The sequence below is a fragment of the Eulemur rufifrons genome, chromosome 7, assembly GCF_041146395.1.
Source record: "Eulemur rufifrons isolate Redbay chromosome 7, OSU_ERuf_1, whole genome shotgun sequence".
NCBI lineage: Eukaryota > Metazoa > Chordata > Mammalia > Primates > Lemuridae > Eulemur > Eulemur rufifrons.
Window position 1 is genome coordinate 77,348,719 of NC_090989.1, and position 18,191 is coordinate 77,366,909.

The 18,191-nt window shown below is 42.5% G+C and overlaps 1 protein-coding gene across 4 annotated transcripts in view; it reads left to right on the top strand.

Annotated features, from left to right (window-relative positions):
- Window positions 1–18,191, top strand: part of DGKG (diacylglycerol kinase gamma) — a 181,833-nt gene that overhangs the window by 93,870 nt on the left and 69,772 nt on the right. For all 4 annotated transcript variants that reach the window (XM_069472806.1, XM_069472807.1, XM_069472808.1 and 1 more), the window contains one exon: window positions 4,515–4,579. In XM_069472806.1, coding sequence (XP_069328907.1) covers window positions 4,515–4,579 — 65 coding nt within the window. The remainder of the gene's footprint in view (window positions 1–4,514; window positions 4,580–18,191) is intronic.

An 18,191-nucleotide genomic window follows, 5' to 3' on the forward strand; every position in this document is an offset into this window, starting at 1 on the left:
GACTGTTTTTTTTTTATCTCATTGGTGTACCCTTAGCCTTCTCTCAATAAAACGTTTGCAGGGTTTGTGTGCTCGCTCTTTAAAAGTTGGAAAGAGAAATTCTTGAGAAAACAAGTAACCAACACGCAACCCTAACAGAGTCTGGGGCTGACATTTGCAGAAGGTCTTGCTCCCTATTTGACTTCCCAAACTTTGTAAGAGGAGAAGTAGGTATGTAAACCAACCCAGTTTTACTTCCTTATGACAATTAAATGGAGTTGAACTCCTTTGGCAAAGAGAGCCCCACAAAAGCTTTGCCTCTTTTGAAGGACCTGGAATGTCTTGCTGATATCAAATGTCTGCTGCCTTGCATTTATAAAGATGATGACAATGACCCCTGCTACAGCGGGTTAGAATTTGCTCTCATGAGTTTACTCGGTTCCCTTAGTGCCAGGAGAACCCATTGAATAGATGGAGAAACAAATAAGCAGAGCCTCCTGGCCCATCCAGGGAGGGACCTCGGCCTCGTTGCTGCTGCGTCCCATCCACATGCCCACTGCCCACTGGCGAGGAGCTAGGATAGTTGGCCTTATCAGTCCTTTTAACGGATCATATCCACTGGCAAGAGATTTTAGACATAGTCATTCAGAACGCCACTTCCTCCTCTGACTTCTCTGGCCTGCTCCTCCCTGCTCTTTATTTTTGGATTAGCAGAAGTGTCAGGATGGCCAGGTATCAGTGACAGGAAGTTTGGAACTACGGAATAATTCCTGGGGTGTGTAACTCTGAACTCCCCGCAGGCTCTACTTTCACTGAGGATGGGTGAACAGTTAATCCCTTGATTCAGTGAAATCTATTTCTGATGCTGGGGAGCCCAGGGGCCAAGGAGAGGCCACAGTCATTGCACTGATCCACGGACCATTTTCCACTTTGCAGATTGTCATTAAATATCAACAGCCAAGTTTTCCACAGTGATAAGCCCCCTATCCATTAGGGAATTTGTCCAACAAGACATCATTTTCCCCACAAATGTTTGGCATCTCTCAGCACCAGGTTCTTATCTGTCACCTGTAAGGGCCACGAAGGTACTAAGACAACGGGACTCACTGAGGAATGACTTGGACAAGGGGTCTACAGTCTTTTCCATTGCCCACTCTGCCACAATCTTCATAACAATCCAAACTTCAACTAATCTGTCCTACTGTCTCCTTTCCATCTTTCTATCTCCATGAGTTGCCAAAGTGACTTAGACCTGCATTATCCAATATGGTAGCCATTAGCCGCACGTGGGTATTGTCCACTTGAAATGGAGCTTGCCCTAATTGAGATGTGCTGTAGGTGTAAGACGCACGCCAAATTTAAAAAACGTGATATGAAAAAAAGAATTTGATGGATTTTGTGACCAATATCAAAATTATCAAATAAACATTGACTAAATGACTACTACACACACTCAAAAAAAAAAAGAAAAAAAGAATTTGAGATATTTTAATATTTTTTATTGATTGCATGTTATAATGATAATATTTGGGATATCCTGATTTAATTAAAATACATTATTAAAATTAACTTCATCTGTTTCTTTTTACATTTTTATCGGCTACTAGAAAATTTTAAGTTACATATGTGGCTTACACTATATTTCTATTGGACAGCACTGGCCTAGACATTCCAACATCTCAAAATCTCAATGACTGCTGCTTATGTTTGAAAGGGGCCCACATTTCTTTGTCCAACCGTGTGTTTGGAGATTTAGTTCTGGAAAGAGTATTCCCATATCCACACCTCCCATCATCTCCTTTTCACCCCACACCTCCTAGAAATGACCTCAGATAGTGAAACTGTCAGAAATGCCATCATCGCTTCCATGGGTTTGCAATTTTCATCTTCCCCTTGGTGTAATTATCATTAAGAAAGAGTTTGAACTGTTTTAGTCCTGGTTTCCAAAATTCAAATAAAGTCACTACTGATTGTAAATATATGTCCAGGCCATTGCCTGACACAGAGAAGCTCAAGAGAGTAAAGGTGAATCCTAACTCTCTTTTTAATCCTCAGGTAGAGAAATATGGTCAGTCTTTACCACCATTGCCTTTTTAAGACTTAGTAAAGGGGCTGCTCAACTCACCTTTGCTATTTTGTGTATTTGCCAAGGGATTGTCAAAGTAGGAACCACATACTTATCTAATGATATCGTAAAGGCTGGTCTTTGTGATAAGAAGCTTTGCAAAAACCTAGTTATGGAAAAACCAAGGACAATCAGAACTATGCAGGAGGAGGCCTGTGTACATATCCTGAAGAAATAAAAAAAACTTGGAGCCAGTCACAGCAGTATTGGGGGTAATGAGGTACAAATCGTGCCAAGCAACATGGATTGCTTTTTTCTTTCCCTTTATTTATTTATTTATTTTTTTTGTTTCTGGCAGAAAAAAAAAATTAGTGCTTCAAAGGAACACAAGTAGATGAAATGTTTTCTTGAATACTAGAGAAGCATTTGACAAATGTCACATGAATCTTGAGAGTGTTTGCTGAAACTCGCGCAGAGAGAGGGAGGTGGGCACCCCTTAGGAGCCAGTTCTGCTGCCTGGAGAAACAGTGCAGGCTGCTCAGGCTGCGGGGGCAGAGGCCTCCCTGGGGTCTGCACCCTCCTCCATGCATCCACTGGGTGCCCCACCAAGACCTTCCGCTCTTACTGTGTCTTAAACTAAAAAATAAATCAATAGCTAGAGTTTAATTGTTAAACTTTCAAGACTGTTTCAGCAAGCGATGTTTACCAACCACAAAATAAGCCTGTCTTCTTGACTTGCCCTCCCCACTTTTCAAATGCAGGTTGCTGATAGGGTGACTCCAATGCCAATTGCAGATCATCACACACAGTACGTGCTCAAAAAAGCTTCTTCACTGAACTATACATTCTGATGTTAAAAAAAAAAAAATCAACACTCAAAAATATCTGAGCACAGCGGCACATGCCTGTAATCTCAGCATTTGGGGAGGCCAGGGTGGGAGGATCGCTTGAGGCCAAGAGTTCAAGTCCAGCCTGGGCAACATTGCAAGACCTTGTCTCTATAAAAAATAAAACAAATTAGCTGGGTTGGTATCATGTGCCTATAGTCCCAGCTTCTCGGGAGGCTGAGGCAGGAAGATTACTTGAGCCCAGGAGTTTGTGGTTACAGTGAGTTATGTCATGCCTGAGCAACAGAGTGAGACCCTGTCTCTAAATAGAAAAAGAAAAAGAAATTTCCATATTAGAAATGGAATTAATATGCATTAGCTGAAAATTCACTGTATAGAATTTCAGGTGTCTTTTAGGCACATCTTCCAGCAAATGGATTCTGTATTTTTTGCTCTTGAGCAAATCTGAATCAACTTCTTGGTTTCTGTGTCACCCCTCATATCTCCAGCCCAATTAGCGTGTTTATTTCTGAAGCCCAGCACCTGCACCCAATGTGCTGGCATGGGGCCTGCACCGTGAAGGGGCCTTCTACATTCTTCTGCTGAAAAATAAGAACATTTATGAGGACAGAAGACCAAGTTTAAGGAGGAAAGATGAAATCAGTTTTAAGTCTGAAGCTCAGGGCTGGTTCTAGAGATGTACATTGAGGAACCATCAGCATCTAGAGGCTGGGAACAAGCACAAGCACTCAGGAGATGGCCCACAATGTGGAGGGTGAGCTGCACGGAGGACTCAGGGCTGAGAAGTTCTGGTCAGAGGCTGGAGCACCCAGAAGCATGGTGTCATGAGCGCCATCCCCACTGTGAGTTCTGAGGTGCAGGTGGCCAGTAGTACAACAAAGGGATGTGCTACTAGGGCAGTCAATTGTCCCATAGGATGTACTGATGAGACTCTTATTAGCCTTGGAGAGAGTCCTTTAGGTAGAATGATCAAAAGGCAGAAGGCAGAAGTTTAATACTGGTTTGCATTATCTACTAAGCTTGTTATCCAATGCCACTAATTGTTCCTGTTGGTATAGATGATTAAGAATTAATATATAAAAGCACCTACCAATGTCAGGGTTCTGGTTTTGACAACGTACTGTAGTCATGTAAGATGATATCTTTGGGGGAAGCCGGATGAAAGGGATATAGGGAATCTGTATCATTTTTGCAACTTCTTGTAAGTCGAAATTTTCCAAAATAACAAACTTTTTTGTAAAAAAGAGTTACATGGCAAGGCATTTCCAAAGACTCACACTCGGCCCCGCACGCAGGCTCCTGCTCTCTGACTGCTCACTGGCTCTCGCTCTCCCCCAAGGGCAGCAGTTTCCCCTTCACTCACCTGAACTATCCTGCTTCTCACTGGGCCTGGGACAGGGTGAAAAGGGCAAGGCCTCCAGAGTGAACCGGCATAAGCTCTAGGAGTATTGGTGGCACTAGCTCATCCCCTTAGACGGGGTGTTGAGCCTCAGCTGTGACATGGTGCCTCCCCCGGAGATGGAGTCTCAGGGCTGGCATGATTCAGTGAGGGCACATGTGTGTCCCTTCCCTCCACATTGCACAGTCATGAGCACTCACCAGGGGTCTGCTTTCACTTTCAGGATGCTTCCATTGCACACAGATTCCACGTGATGAGAGAGAAACACCCTGAAAAATTCAACAGCAGGTAAGAAGGCTGCAGGCCCAGCCCACTCTGCCACCCACTCAGTGTGGTCCCCAGACAGAGGCCTCCCACCTGCTCTCCGGAAATGTTCTTGGCCCGGGCTGCCTGGGGACTTGGCCTTCCTGCCACTTTGCCGGAAGGAGGGTTTCCATTTCCAAGAGAAAAAAAAAAAAAAATACCGGAAACCTGCCACAGCCTGGCTGCCTGTTCCCTCCCAGAGGGATCTGTGCAGAGGGAGGGATTGGAAGGCAGGAGGGTATGCCCGGAACACCCACCTGTGGGGGCTGGGTGGGGATCTGGTCTTGGCCAACTGGAAACCTCTCCTAGGGCTTGGCCACTTTCTCATACAGTATCTCCACCTCCAGCCCCCCACAGTTCTTCTGGGGAGGGGCAGAGAGGGTGGAAGGGGCCTCAGCTTCTCTTGGTCTCAAACAGGAGGAGGTGGCAGCTCTGAGGCTTGGACCAGGATGGGGGGGAGGGCAAGGTGGGGGGGGGCGGCATCTCCTCCACCTCCCCAGACAGCAGAGGGCAGCAGAGGACAAGTGCCCCGGAGCCCACCAAGCCCCAGCCTCAGCCTGGATACCCTGGGTGATACCTGAATGTTAGGTTCAAAAATGAAAGGAAAGAGAAAACCAGATAGTTTGCAAACAAAACCAAATCCTTTTTGCTTGCAGGAGAGAATTTGCCAGAACCGAATTGTACCTGGCATATAGCTACCCCTCTAATTGTTAATTATTTTTCTGTCTTCTTCCTGCTTGCTCTTGGTTAATGTTTATTCTTTCTCTTTGCTATTTGTTGTACTATTTCAAGATGACCACTGGATCCCACCCTCAATCTCAGGCAGGTGGGAAGAGGGTGGATAACAATTTGAACTTGATCTTTGAACCTGAAGAAATTGACTTTCATTTAGTCATCAAATTCTCTTTAAAGCAGAGGTTAGAATGTTACCTGAAGACATTCATTTAAAGCCCAGCACCCCCAAAGAGTTCACCATTTTCATTCCTACTCTTTGCCCTGACCCTACAGCCTGGGAGGTTAGCCAAGAAAAAGAAGATCTGTTTAAGGATCAGAAACTGAACATAATGCAGCTACTTCTGCTTCAGGAAGGGTGATCTGTGGGATTGATAGCAGCTGAGCGGACCCTATCAGGGGGTTCATTCTGTCGCTGCATCAGCAGTTCTTGCTCTCTCACACACGCGGACCACGCACATTCACTGCTCACTACTAACAGGTGCACTTCCAGACCCTACAGCTACATTCGCAAGCTTGCAGTTCAGTTGGCTGTCCTCTCACGGTTTTTTTCACTCCCATATACACACATAATCACTTTTTTATAAAGTACTCCTCTTCCACCCATTCTGCAGACTTTCAAGGTCCTCTTTTCACCCAAATACCCTTACACATACTTATGCACATGTGCCCATTAAGATGCCATATGCTTGTGAATCCATGGGGGTCTGTTCATTCACTCATTCAACAGTATCTTTTGAAAACATACTACACACCAGACACTGTTCCATAGGTGTTTTGAATAGACCTGTGTGGGGCACTCAGCCCAGTGGTGGAATCAGGCTGGAAAGCAGATGTGCAGAATGCTTTGTGTTAGTAGTGTGACTAGAGGGGACCTTGGGAACACAAAGCAAGGACACAGAAATGTGACATAGAGGATTTTCCAACAACAAAGATGTCCAAAAGAAGACATAGAAGAAGAGAAGGACGACTCAGAGAGAAGGAACCTAATGTACAAAAAGATGTAAAAAAGTAAGAGAGTGCAGGATGCTTGGGAAAAGCAAAGCCTTTTAGCATGGTCAGTTGTATGGTCTCTTGGCATGGGAAAGAAGCAAAACCTCTACAGTTTGTAGAGAGCAAGGAAGCAGAGGGATGGAGAAATTTCTCTGCATTCCGAAAATCAATAAACAGATTAACGAATGACATAAACAGAGCAAATATCAATCATCCACATGATTAAGTACAATTAGAAAGGTACATCTATCAGAAAAAGACTACTCTTTGGGGTTAGGTTCATGTGCTTGAGGACAAGGCAGTGTGGTCTGGGTGACAGGCACATGGATTTGTGTGTAAATGTATGTGCTTGCCTAACAAGTGATGACATGGAAGGATTGAGGTAGCACCTGTTTCACAAGGTCACCAAACACTTCCTATTGACTTTGAGTGTATACTGCTTCTGCCCTGCCTGCCTGCCTGTGTCTAAAATACCCAGGAGTGCCCAATTTGTCCACTGAGAGGCAGGCAAGCAGCCATTTTCTTCAGGCTTCCTTATTTAGCGTTGGAGATGGTTTTAAATAGGCAGGTGGTTGTTGCCATGGTTACCCCATTACACCAGCAGCTAAACTTAGGAAGGGCCACAAGGGATAGGAAGAAAGCTTGATACCCAGGATTTGGAAATGTAAACGATATTATCAAACAAGGCTTCATTTTACTCGGCTGAACTTAGGTTCTTCAAAGAGTAGTCACTGCTTGGCTAGAAGCCTTTACCATTACTGCCCGGGTCTGGGCTCTCAGGGATAACCTTGAGGTTAAATCTAGGGAGCTGTAATCATTTTGTTTTACTTTGTTTTCAACACGGGAGTACGACTAGTCAGGGCTAGAATTTATCAGGAAACTTGAATCTTGCGCATTGCTGATTCAGTTTTCTGGGCTGTTCTAACAAGAATTCTTAACCTGGGGTTCAAGGGCTTCAGGGGTTCTGAGAACACTTTGAAATTGTACTGAGATATTGAGTTTATTTTTCTGGAGAGAAAGTCTATAACTATCAAAAGGTTCTTAAAGGGCCCCATAACCCCTAAATGGTTAAAAGTTACAATTCTGAGTCCTCTTTGAATCCTAAGTGGCATCACACCTGCGGGGTTTTGGGAAATTCTTCCTCCAGTGGCTTCTCTACACAAGTTGTTGCCAGGGAAGGTAGTTGGTTGTGCAGAACTAAGTTATGTTCCTTGATGGAATAGCTTTCTTAATGGAACAAGAACCAGACCCAAGAAGGCAGGAGTAGGAGCCTTGTGTGGTGAGCAAGGAGAAAAGGCCTTTAAGGGTAGGGATGGGCTGTTTGGGGGTCCTTCTACTGCTAGTCATTGATAGGCTAATTATTCACTGTTAACTTGGGAATGTTATGAAAATTGTCATCTCATTGTTGGCATAAAGGAAAGAAGAGAGAATGAATTCAACTGAGATTCTAACCATAAAGGGCAAATAAGACATGGTCCCTATCTTCAAAGAATTCATAGTCTATCAAAGAAGGAAAAATAATGCTCAAATATTTTTTACAAAATTATCTTGACATACAAGGAGGTTATATTAAGTAGATGATACAGTATACAGAAAGTTGTATAGTATATGGGAACTTAGTAATGGTCATATCCCAAACATCATTTGTAGATGGATTGTTTTGAGTATAGAAATAGTGTTATAAGGGAACCAAACTAAGAACTGTTATCATTTTTTGAGCTCCTACTAGATTCCAGGTGGTGAACTAGGTTCTTTAAATGCATTAAATTATTTAAATCCCAAAACAACCTTATAAAGTAAATATTAGCATTCCCCATTTTATAGATAAAGGAACTAAAGCTGGGAGAAATCAAGTCACATAACCAAAGTCATGCATTTTTTTAAGCAGTGGGGCTGAGTTGAGTTCTGACCCAGCTCTTACCTCCAGAGTTCAAGCTCTGTTTGCCGCACCTACTGTCTCCCATGGATTTCATTTAACAAACATCTAGTATTAATACCAGACACTCTGATAGGCACTTTACACATGATCCCACTCAGTGTTCACAATAACATGCAAAGGTAAGTGCTACTGCCCCCATTTTAGAGATGAAAAAAACTGAGGCTAAGTAGTATGGAGCTATCATTGGCTTCATCCACCTTTATGGATTGTCTCTATGGGAAAATGCCTGCTGAGTTCCAAAGGAGAGGAAAACAGGTACACCATCCACTCATACCTTTTATGGTAGGCATCTTCTCCCTGTTTCAATGTCCACAGCAAGGAGCAGGACTGGCTACTCGATTTGTGTGGCCCAGTTCAAAATTAGCGTGGGGCCCCTTGTTCAAAAATTATTCAGAATTTCAAGCTGGTGACAGTAGAGCATGAAAGTAAGCACAGAGTCCTCCTAAATGTGGGGCCCCGTGTAACTACACAGATCTCACACCCATGAGCTGGCCCTGGCAAGGAGAGAGGAATTCACAAAAAGAAGACACATTTGCCAGAGCTCACAGAGGCAAAAGAATGGAAGAAAGAGGGTTTCAGCTAGGGGAGAAGGAGAGGGACTACCAGTCCCTCAAACAGGCAGCAGTCAGTACCAATGGAGGAGCCAAGGATGCCACCAAAGTCTTCTGACATCCAAGAGCTAGTTCTCCATGAAGTTTCCAGATTAAGTCTCTATAAAGGGTTTTGCATAGGTGGCATCTATACATAAAGGCTACCTAATTCCAACGTCACTATCAATGAGTTTGGAATTTTTCAGAAAGCAAAGTCTAACTGGAATTGTTCATTGTTGGTCAGAAACTCAGAGCACTTGAGGAATGTGTGATTCCAAACCTGTTGAGTGTGACCCACTTGAAAATGTCTCTCAGCAGTCAAGGCTGAAGCCAGTTATTTCCTGTTAGACCCTTCAAAGGAACCATGACAGTGCTTCATTCTTCCCTGAAGCTGACCACCTTTCCCCAAAGCCCCTGGGTAATTAACAGGCTCTGGAGTGTTAGCTTTCTTAGAGCCAGGGCCCATGGAGTAGCTGATGAGGGGTTTCCCAGAAGCCCTAACGTAGCTTGAGTCCATAAGTGGTTGGAAATGTATCTTGTAAATAACTAAGCACTGAGTAGATATTTATAGACAGAGACAGCAGGGTATAGACCAAGTTGGCACCAAAACTTGGCTCTGCCACTTACTAGCTATGTGACCTTGGGCAAATTAATCTTTTTAATCCTTTGCTTCCTCCCATGAAAATCTTGCAAGTTTGCTATAAGTATTTAATGAGGTAATACATAACATAAGTTCACAGCACCTAGTATGTTCTCAATAAGCATTTGTTGCTGAATATCATTAAATGACAAGAATGAGGAAAACATCACCTTAAATTGATGATAAAGTATTGACAATCAAAGATTTTTTTGATCAGGCATAGTGGCTTCAGCCTGTAATCCCAGCACTGTGGGAGTCTGAGGCAGGAGGATCACTTGAGGCCAGGAGTTCAAGACCAGCCTGGGCAACATAGGGAGACTTCATCTCTACAAAAAAATTTACCAATTAGTTGGGTGTGGTGGCATGCACCTGTAGTCCCAGCTACTTGGAAGGCTGAGTCAGGAGGATCGTTTGAGCCCAGGAGTTCGAAGGTGCAGTGAACTATGATTGCACCACTGCACTCTAGCCAGGGTGACAGAGGGAGATCATGTCTCTTAAAAAAAAAAAAAAAAAATTTTTTTTTTGAAGGAATGACAAGTGGGATTCAGTTATCATAGGATCTTTGCTCCATTGACATGGCCCTTAAACTAAAAAGTTGGAGGACTAAAAGTTGAAGGAGACCTCAGCAGTGATACATCAAATCTATGCACATCCCTGTTTTGGTGGTAGGAAGATGGCACCCATTAAGTTGGGTTGGATTCTACAGGACTGGAGCTGTCATAGAAGTTCCCTCCACTGGCTCTATGGGGATCCCAGGGGCAGAGGTTGGTGATCTGAATACCAGAGATTCTAAGTCCAGATGCCAAGTCTGGGCTAGCAGTATAGAGGTGAGACCTCAGCTGAAATGGTAACAGGAAGAACAGGGCAGGAATAAGTAAGGGTCAGATGCCAAGGATGTGACTACCCTTCCCTCACTGAGACTCACTCTCCCCTCACCCACCATGCACCTCTCCTCCATCCCTGCCTTAGACAAAGACAGAGATGGTAGAAACCAGCAAAGCTGAAAATGAAAGAGCCTCCTCTGAAGCCCCTATGACATGCTCTGCAGTCACGAGCATAAAATATATCGCCATTTACATAAGATTTTCTTCTTTTATCCAAAAATGAAACTACTCTAAGTTATTCTTTCTAAGAGCCTTGTGAGGCAGACCAATATTATAGCCCAGATGTTTGACTTTCCCAAAGCATAAAGGTTCAACAGCAGCAAATAGAGCACAGTTAAAAATCCTCACCATTAAAGTCTTCATCTGTGCTCGAAATTGGGCTCTACCTTTCCTCATCTAATACTCAACACCCAAAAGAGACCTGCCCTAGGTAACCAGAGGTCCAAACTCTCTTTCCTTCAACATATCAAACTACTTTTCAAATATTTGGGATTCCAGAAAAGTCCCCAATGAAATTGATTGTGGCAATTTTTATTTTTATTCCTATCCCCATAGGTATTTATAAAGAAAATGCTTCTTGTTCAAGTACTTTTGACTGTTCAAGTCAATTCTGAAAGAGCAACTTACTTAATTACTTGAATATTTATATACTTTCCCACAAAAATGTTTTGTCCCCCATCCTCCCCATCCCTCCCGGGGAGAGATACAGAAAGCAAAATGAATAAAATATGGATTCGTGTGCTTTTTTTACCAGGCACCTATCATTATGCAACTGCAGAAGTCCAGGGTTTTTTTGGTTGGATTATTTGTTTATAGTCAGCTCTTGATCATTTGTTGAAACGAGAGGGCAGCCACATAGATCGTCTAAAGCAGTGGATAATCAAAGATTTTACTAGGCTATTATTAATATTTGTATGCAGTTCTCTCTGCCTTAGCATTGACAGTATTTTAAATCATATGATGAATCACATTGATTTCTTAGCATTTCCTTCTTTTTCCTCCTGGCTCCCCCATCCACGTGGGAACAGACAGCACAATCTCTCAGACTGCTACACAGGAGCAGCCTATGGGGCCTGAGCCTCCCTACAAAGTTGCCAGTTTGTCAGAACAGTTCCCTACTGTAGCTTAACAGGGCTTTTTTTCCTAGCCCTGCCAAGCTAGAATGGGAGAGGAACTATTCATATCAACAAAGAATAGAATTGGTTTGTGATAATATCAGAAAGAACTTGAGAGCAATGTTTTCAAGACTTTGATAATTCAAAAGTTATCAGTATTTATTGACTGATTGATTTCTAGAAATATTTCCATCAAAGAGCTCAAGATATAGTATGTAATCAACTTCAGAAGGGTTGAGGTTAGCATGATAACCTTATGGAAGAAAATCAAAGTACACAAATTCAAAGTAAGGTAGGAACTGGCTGGATCCTTAAGTGGATGTTGACAGTCTGTGTGCTTTCCAGAAGTGAGAGGTCGAGGAGGTGCTGGAACTTTAAACCATGTCTCATAAGGAAAGGCTGAATCTGGGATTGTTTCACCCAGAGAAGAGAAGAATTCGGGAGAAAGGATTATTGGCCTCAAATATTTAAAAGGATTTCATTATAATATAAAGCAGGAATTGGGTTATTTTGCATGATAAGTCAATGAAAAAGTGGACTGGAAATACTAATTTGAGCCCCAAATAAGGACATCAATTCTACCAGTTAGAGCCATCCTAAGTGCAGTAGGCTATCAGGGATGGGGGTGAGTTTTCCCATTTTATGTTCAAGCAGATGTTGGACAATTATTTTGGAGCCAAGTGCCCATGAGTACAGGTTCTATTCTCAGACAACCTGGATTCAAATACTGGAGTTCTCACTGACCACTTTTGTGTGACTTTGACCAAGTTATTTTTCCTAAACCTCAGTCTGCTCACCTATAAAATTGGGGTATAATAATACATGAGTTGCCCGTGGTTGCTGTCACAAACTACCACAAACTTAGTGGCTTAAAACAACACTGTATGTTATAGTTCCGGATGTCGGAAGACTGCAATAGATGTCACTCGGCCGAAATCAAAGTGTCATCAGGGCAGCATTCCTTTCTGGAGGCTCTAGGGGGAAACCTATTTCCTTGCCTTTTCCAATAGAGGCCGTCCCCGTTCCTCAGCTCCTGGTCCCCTTACGTCTTTAAAGCCAGCAATGGCCAGTCAAGTCTTTCTCACATCTTGTCCCTCTGACAGTCTTTCTTCTGTCTCCCTCTTCCACTTATATGGACCCTGTTATTACACTGGGCCAACCCAGATAATCCAGGGTCATCTCCCCATCTCAAGGCCAGTTGACTGGCAACTTAAATGCCATCTGCCATCTTAATTCCTCTTTGCCATGTAACCTAACATATTCAGGTTCTGGGGATTAGAACGCGGACACCTTCAGGACATTATTCTGCGCACCACAAGTACTTACCTCATAGGATCATTTTGAGGATCCAATGAAAAAATGCATGTATTACAGAGCCTGGCACATCAATGGTAGCCATTATTATTGTTCTTAATATTCCTATTATTACAAAGAGAGATCCTACATCAGCTAATAGTCATGTTAGATGTCTCAGAAGCCCTTAGAACTCTGAAATTTGGGGATTCTCTAAGATGGACAGATAAATAAGGTATGAGTCATCAGTGTAGAACTACATGGCATCTTTTTCTCTTCATTTATCTTGATACAGGTTTTTTCAATAAAATATCAATGCACTTATTATATAATCATACAGTATTATTACCTAGTACATTTTAATATCGTTATAAATAATTTAGAATGTTCAGAAAAGTTCAAGAAAAAACCAATCACTCATAGCCCCATCATGCAGAAACACAATATTGCCATTTTGGTTGCATTATAGCAGTTAACTTGATATACATACCTTAAAATATTTGTGATAATATGTTTCTATAAAGTTAAATGTACTATTTTTAAATAATTTTTCTTTATACAAGTCACCCAGACTATTGTAAAAAAATAAATCATATTGCACCCCCTCAAACAAGAAATAAACACTGTCAGCACTATAATATATTTTCTTTCAGCACTTGCATTGCACAATTTTATTTACTTGAGATCACACTGTATACACCAGTTTAAAACATTAACACAGTTGCATTTATAGGTTATGAAAGGAAGATGATAGAAAGGAGCTGATTGGAATGAGTTTATCTATAGTAAGAGTTATATTAGTCTTTTCCTATTAAAAAATCCCAATGATTTGGTTTAGTCAATATGAGAGTTTTAAAGATATCATTACCCAAGTTCCTTTGCAATTGCAACAACTATTAATATTTCATATGTTATGCAACTCTACTATTGTGGAGGGTAAACAAAAAAGATTTTATCCACTCAGCACAGTTCCAGGTCATGTGCATAGTTTTGCTGTATCCCAATAGAACCAGTTTGTGTTTTCTTGACCATCAGTGTTAGCAAAAGTTGCCATCTGAACTTTGTAGTGACATAATTTTTTAAGCACGAATGACTATGAGGGTGTTTACTAAAGTGTTTAGAAGGGTGGTATTCCCAATGTAATCAGTCCTGCTCCAACCCATACCAACAGTAGTAGCCATCATTTATTGAGAGCTTTCAAGAATCTCATGCGCATTATTTTTAATTGGCACAACTGACCAAGTATAAGTATTATTGATCCATTTCACAAATGAGGAAATTGAGGCTCAGGGAAATTATGCAACTTGCTCAAGACCACACCAGTTAGTAGCGACGCTGCCCATCTGACTCCACAGCCTCCACTTATCCCACCGTACTACCCTGCCTCTCCATGTGCCCAGTCTGGTGCCCCATGACCAAAGAAGCACCCAAGAAAGAGACAAGAGAAGAGCCACAGAGATGATTAAAGGGCCCATGAGATAACCATAAATAAACCAAAACCATTTTTCCTGGAGAGAAACAGAGAATGTGTCAGGAATGGGCCCAAGTGTGTGAAGGATTCACAGCAGGAAATAGTGACCACACCGCCTTACTCTTCATCGCAGCTCAGGAAAGAATGAGAAGGGAAAAAATGTGCTTTCAAAGTGAGGATTTGCCGTTTTGGATGGGAGGAGGAATCTTCCAGCCTGGAGACATATTAAAAGCTGAAATGAGTTATTGAGAGTTGCAGAATCTCTTGCAAAAGGTTTCCAGAAACATAAAGTTCCACTCATCTGGAATGGCAACCACCTCAATTCTTCTGAGCCCAGGGTATGCTCAGTGTACCCACCAGATCCCCCACCAAAAGGGAACCCTCTGCCTCCCCCTCCACAACTGATGGGGCTGTCCCCTGAGAGACCTCTTACCTCCTGTGCCCCTCAGTCCCCAGTTGGTCCCCAAGCTGTCCCTTCCCTAGATTTCCTCAGCCACCCTGGCCCATCTTGATGCCCTTCCCACTCAGGCCCACCCTCCTGCAGCTTCCCATCAGTCTCCCTGAGACACATTTTTTTGTCCTGTTGCTGCCACAGGAGAAGCTACAGCCATGCCCATGCTCCAAGATACAGGATGTAAGCCCCTTGCTTTGCATTCTGGGCCCTTCACAGCATCCTCCTTCTCAAACCCAGGCCCACATTCTCATCTGCTTGCTGCATTGCTCTTACCTTCCTCATGCACCTGTTCCCATGCCCTTAATTCCTCAGCCTAGCATGACCTCTCTTCTGGTGGCCCCATCATCACTGTTTCAAAATGCAGCCCAAAATGTGCTGAACCAACTCCCTAACCAACTCCAGCCCTTGCCTGAATGTTTGTACTCCATTTCCTCTTAGAATTCATCTACAAGGTTCTTGACACATTTTCTCCCTGTTTGATTTGTCCTCTTTGTCTTTTATAATTTATTGTTTGGGTGCTAAACTGTTATGTCTCCAGCTCGTTCATAAGCTTTCTCACTCAGAGAAGGGTCTGACCCTCTTGGGGACCCACTGGACTAAAACCAGGAGGGTGATGCTGAGCATGTTCCTTCAGCCAAAATGTGTTGAGCATCTATTTTGTGTTGGCAAAAGGTTGATGGATGGATCTTACAGCCCCTACTTTTGAGCAGTCCATGGGTATAGCAGGGAAGATGAACACATACAGAAGTTATCAATAACTGTACCAGTGTCCCAGGGCTACCATAACAAATTAGCAGAATTGGGTGGTTTAGAAAAACAGAAATTTATTCTCTCACAGTTCTAAAGGCCACAGACTGAAAGGCGCCAGCGGGGTTGGTTCCCTCCGTAGGCTCTGAGAGAGAATGAGTTCCTGCCTCTTCCCTTGCTTCTCGTGGTTGCAAGCAACCCTTGGCATTCATGGGCTGGCGGATGTATCGCTCCAATCTTTGCCTTTGTCACCACATGGCATTCTCCCTATATGGCCCTGGGTCTTTCTGTCCAAATTTCCATCTTCTTGTAAGGACATCAGTCATTGGATTGAACCCACCCTAATCCAGTATAACCTCCTTTTAACTTGATTACTCAAGTTACGTTTCCAAGTAAGGTCACATCCACAGGTACAGAAAGTCAGGACTTCAATGTATCTTTTTTGTGGGGGGGGGCAGGGGACACAATTCAACCCATAACATCAGGCCTTCCCCAAAGCTTGACTCAAGAAGGAAATACAGTATAATATGGTAGCTTTGTTTTAACAAGGAAGCATAAATAATGAGGGTGTTGTGAGAACACCTAGCTGAGAAAGTGGGATTAGACTTCAGAAAGCAGGCAACATTTGAGAATTCACCAAGGAAAGAAGGAATCTGGGTCATGCTAGGAGGAGGGAAGCAGTGTGGACAAAAGGCAGAAGTGTGAGAGGACATTGGACAGGAGGGGACAGGCAAGAGGCTCCAAGGTGAGGTGGAAAGGCAGGTGGGGGCAGCCGCGGCAAGATCTTGGCAGTCTGCACAGGAGTTTGTGCTTTGTCCTGTAGGCAGGTGAGTGGACAGTGAGGGTACTCCATCAATAAATGTTTTTTTGAATAGATTAATGAAGGAATGACTTACCTTTCACAGCATTTCCAGAGCAAAAATTTCAGGGCTTCTAGAAACAATGAGACCTTAAAATACTCAACCTTGCCAAAGTGTTAAAATAGTACAGGTGTTAGGTCAGGCAGAGACCCCAGGAACAAAAAGAGGTAAACCCCAGGGGGAGACAGAAAGAAGAGGGGTATCAGGAGATAGATGAGGGGAACCAACATGGGGGACTTGGTATATCAGGGCAGAAAAAAACTATGGAAACCAACCACAAAGCTTTCTTACAAACCCTGAACTTTAAAGTGTGCTATTTGGTTGTAGAAGTAGAAATGCATATTGGGGGAAAAAAAAAATCCATGTGTCATTCTCTCTTCCTCACCACTACAATTGCCAATGCACTCATGCAGAAGTCAACTTGGGTGGCTTTTAAACTTAGTTTAACATGGCTTTTTTGTTTATTTGTTTTTAGATGCAGAAAAAGGAATGTCAAAGTTGATTAGCCTTCTATTATACTTTACTAATTAGAACTTTGGACAAGTATTATCCTTTTGATAAGGATATTTTTGTGATACAACAGAGTTTATATTTATGCTTAGACCTGATGTGATTAGCATATTCATTCCTACATATTTGCTTTAAACTGTTCATAATTGCACACTTTTTTATTAAGAAATTGAGCCAGGCATGGTGGCACATGCCTACATTCCCAGCTACTCAAGAAGTTGAGGCAGGAGGATCACTTGAGCCCAGGAGTTCTAGACCAGCCTGGGGTGACATAGTGAGACCCCGTCTCAATTTAAAAAATAATAATTCTAGAGAAGAAGAAATTGGAAACAAGGCAAAAAGGTAATAGATGGCCTCAAAAAAGATTCAAGTAATTAATTCCTTATTTAAATCAACATTTACTAAAAAAAATGAATACACTTACTATATTTTGCCTAAGGAAATTTTGAAAGCAGCCTTTCACTGTACTTATAGGAAATGCAGCAACTCTCTTCAATGAAATAAGTAAATTATCTCTCAGGAAACCCTGGGCAAATGGCTTTACAAGCCTGCCATGTCAGGTCGTGTCACGCTAATGTGAAAGGTAGATTTGAATCCCTGTGTCTCATCGCATTCAATAGCAGAAGAGCTGAGTGTCAGCCCCCGCTCTGCCTCCCACTTGCTGTGTGCCATTGGAGCAGTTACTCACTCCTCTGAGTCTTAATGTCCTGGTGTATAAAATGGAAATTACAAGTATCTCACAAGGTGCCCATGAGAATTAGAGTAAATAAATAAATGGATTTGAAGTTTTTCAGGTACTGGTATGATGCTATTGATTACTACAGGGATTTGTAAAAAGAACATGCAGCAGTATATATGAGAATACATTGTACAATATATAATTTAAATGGATGATGTTATCATTCCTATTTAATAATAACTTATGGAATCTTAGCTTTGGATAGGACTTTAGATTTCAACATCCTTCCCAGTGTAACCATCCCCTCTATAAAACCCCTTTTAAGGGGGAGTCATCACATCTCGACTTTGAAGATTATAGACCTCTACTTTGAAGATTGTAGCAGTATTTAAATTGGGGGGGACAGGGTGGTGCTTACCACTTCACATTTTACTAAGAAGGCATTTTCCCAATCCTCTAATGCTCTTCAGTGGAAGAGGGGCTCTCCTCATTCCAAGAATGTACTTAAACCCTCAAATTACTAAGGCCTCAGGGACTTAGGTAGTCGCTGAATATTCATGTTTATTGAACCTACACTTAGATTGAAATTCCTCACGGTCTAAGATGTTTTCTATTCTGTTGAATGAAGAGTCCCTTTAATCTTGAAAGTGGGCATTTTTGGAGAGCATTCCAAAGTGCCAATCAAGCCAA